Source organism: Carya illinoinensis, chromosome 3, assembly GCF_018687715.1.
Source record: "Carya illinoinensis cultivar Pawnee chromosome 3, C.illinoinensisPawnee_v1, whole genome shotgun sequence".
Classification (NCBI taxonomy): domain Eukaryota; kingdom Viridiplantae; phylum Streptophyta; class Magnoliopsida; order Fagales; family Juglandaceae; genus Carya; species Carya illinoinensis.
Genome location: NC_056754.1, coordinates 43,646,623 through 43,649,249, shown reverse-complemented (window position 1 = coordinate 43,649,249; position 2,627 = coordinate 43,646,623). Strand labels below are relative to the sequence as shown.

The window sequence follows — 2,627 nt, the reverse complement described above, 5'->3', positions numbered from 1 at the left end:
ATACAGACGATATTGAGGAAATTTGTAAAGATTCATTGTAGATTTCAGTCTTTTTGACAAACACAAAAAGGTAATGAGTTAGAACCTCTTTAGTATCTTTTTAAAGGAACTCAAGAAATTGTACAAATGTTTGCAAGAATAAGATTGTATATACAAACAACAGATAAAACACTGTTGTTAAATCCATAAGCTAGAAAAATGGGTTGGTTGGGAGGAGAAGAAATTGAGAGAAGAATGAAAAAGAAAAAGAATAGTTTTATTACTCGTTACTAAGAACAGCAGCAGCAGTATACCAAAGTATAGATACTTTGCAATTAGATCCAGAGCTACACTGAGTTACAATGAGGCAGATCGAGAACTCCCAAAAAATTATTATTTTTTATACCAAATGTTAAGCGAAGAACTAGAGAATCATTCACTGATACAATAGAGATCGAGTTACAGACCCTAATTATCATATTCATGCTCTAACACCACAGCATAAATTGTGGAAATCTTTTGTTTTCCACCATGCAAAAGAATTTCGAGGAAAGGAGAGGAGAGGAGAGGAGAGTCTCTATGCAGGCCTATTTCGCTTATGCCCAGCTTTGCCATCTGATCTCAAAGCCCCCGTAGAATCTCCCTCAGAGGAAGCTTCCACGGATTTGGTGAAGGAAGTAGAAAGGTCTGCATAGAGGTCAACCACTCTCCTGATATTGTTGTTGAGCTCCCTGATTAGACCCACATTCCTGCTGAGGTTGTCAGGGATTTTAGACTCGTGATTCTGGTTTATTTCATTGATGAGAAGCCTGTTCTGATCCAAGATGTTCTGGACTTGAACAAAACTCTTCTGAAATGTCTGAAAGATCTTCCCATCGATCTGGGTGCCATTACCAAGTCCTGAAAATGTGTCACCCTCCATTCTTTATAGAGTCTGAATTCTATCAAATCAAAACCAGTCCTGCTTCAACCACCGAAACGAAAGAAAAAGAAGACGAAAAAGATGAATAAGATGATGATGCGGTCAGAAGGAACAAAAGCTGAGACAGTCTTTTTTTTTATTATCATTAAATTATATAAATATATTCATTTCTATAAATACCCATAATCATATCTTCTTACCTGTACATGCTTGAACAGTGACATAACCAGAATCCCCAGACAAAACATGAGAAGGTTTAGCATTTTTAAGACATTTCATCTGCTGCATATAAGACAAGGTCTGTGCAAGGAATCATGACCTCCATGGATGGTTCCTTTAACAAGGGATCATATAACTACCATGAATTATTAATATTATTACTATTATTATTATTACTATTTTTATCATTATTATTTTTTATGAGATGTGCAAAAGCAGATCTCATTTCCATAGAAGGGAACCTTTTTTCATGTACTCAGAAAATACCCACCTAAATCTCAGAGCCCCAAAAGAGAACGTCAAATACCTAAAAGGAAAAACTCAGTCAAATGATGCAGAGAAGATGAGCCCACGAGGGAATACTGCTCACAGACAGCATTATTAATCTTTACAAGCAAAATTACAAAACCAGAAAAATACGACTAAAAAAATATATATTTAAAAAGGTCCAAAATGTTGCAAAAGAGCTTAAACTAACAAAAGACCTTAGATAATCCAAATGGGTATTATCTGAAATTCAGGAATACCAGAAAACAATGACCAAATTGGGAATTTCATACGTTCAAACGGTACACGATATCTTACAGGTGCAGAAGCATGATGAATTCCTGGAGCAGCAATAAAGCCATTACTCCGAAACACAAGAAGCAGAAACTCTTAATATAAATATAATGCCCAAAAACATTTAGAAGACAAAATCCCAGACGCAATATCGCTTTTGGAAAAATAAATCATATGATATATTCACAAATATATATTTTCACGCAAAATTCAAAACATAAAGACCGAAAGCTGAGAGAAAAGTTCAATGCTTTTGCAGAAGAAAATTCACAAAACCCATCAATCCAAGAGCTGAAAAGAAGTCAAAAATAAAAACAAGGACAGTGAACTAGCACAAGAAGGAAAGACGAGGAAGACGAAGATATTTATGGGTATTTTTTTTTATCCCAAAATGTTCTCCAAAAATATATATTTATAATGATATTTTCGTACCTTGAAAATCTGAAACATTATATATTCTTGGAGAAGACACAGATTGAAAGAGGAAGAAGAGGGATTCCCGAGAAGCAGTGGAAAAAGGTCGCAGATTGGATCGAATCTCCGGAACGAGGCCCCTCTGAATTCACAGAGAAAGTTGTAGTCTTGAGAGAGAGAGAGATAGAGAGGGGGAGGAAGAATATGTTAGATTTGACAGTCACGCTCGGACCCCTCTTGTGTGTGTCTAAAATATTATATTTTTAGCTCTATTCTATGAACCATTCTCAATCCCACCTGTTATTTCGTAATTATTAATGTTTTATTTTCTTAATTTTTAATGTTTTTGTTTTCGTTATTCGATTTGATCCAGTCTGGGAACTGCTCTGTGTCTTTTGCTCAGATCCAAAGCTAGCCATGTCTTCTCAAGATGATTTTGATTTCTGGACACGTGGCATGTGATTGGTGATGTATTTGACATCACGACAAGGACCCCACTTCCCGGATTTCCTATAATTTTGTGAAATGAAGA

General features: G+C 35.5%; 1 protein-coding gene across 5 annotated transcripts; it reads right to left on the bottom strand.

Annotated features, from left to right (window-relative positions):
* Window positions 1-235: 235 nt before the first annotated feature.
* On the bottom strand, window positions 236-2,349 carry LOC122304305 (protein ELF4-LIKE 3-like). Of its 5 annotated transcripts, none has more exons than XM_043116489.1 (3): window positions 2,114-2,349; window positions 1,392-1,427; window positions 236-943 (listed from the first exon to the last, which is right to left on the bottom strand). In XM_043116489.1, the coding sequence occupies exon 3, from the start codon at window positions 899-901 to the stop codon at window positions 557-559; it is 345 nt and encodes a 114-aa protein (XP_042972423.1). In that variant the 5' UTR covers window positions 902-943; window positions 1,392-1,427; window positions 2,114-2,349; the 3' UTR covers window positions 236-556. The 5 variants fall into 5 exon arrangements, with proteins under 5 accessions (XP_042972423.1, XP_042972421.1, XP_042972422.1 ...); XM_043116487.1 differs by having other exon boundaries at window positions 236-940; window positions 2,114-2,348; XM_043116488.1 differs by lacking the exon at window positions 1,392-1,427 and having other exon boundaries at window positions 2,114-2,348.
* Between the last annotated feature and the right edge of the window lie 278 nt (window positions 2,350-2,627).

Excerpts from the sequence above, each read along its gene's own strand:
- LOC122304305 (XM_043116489.1), bottom strand. The coding sequence starts at position 901 with ATGGAGGGTGACACATTTTCAGGACTTGGTAATGGCACCCAGATCGAT.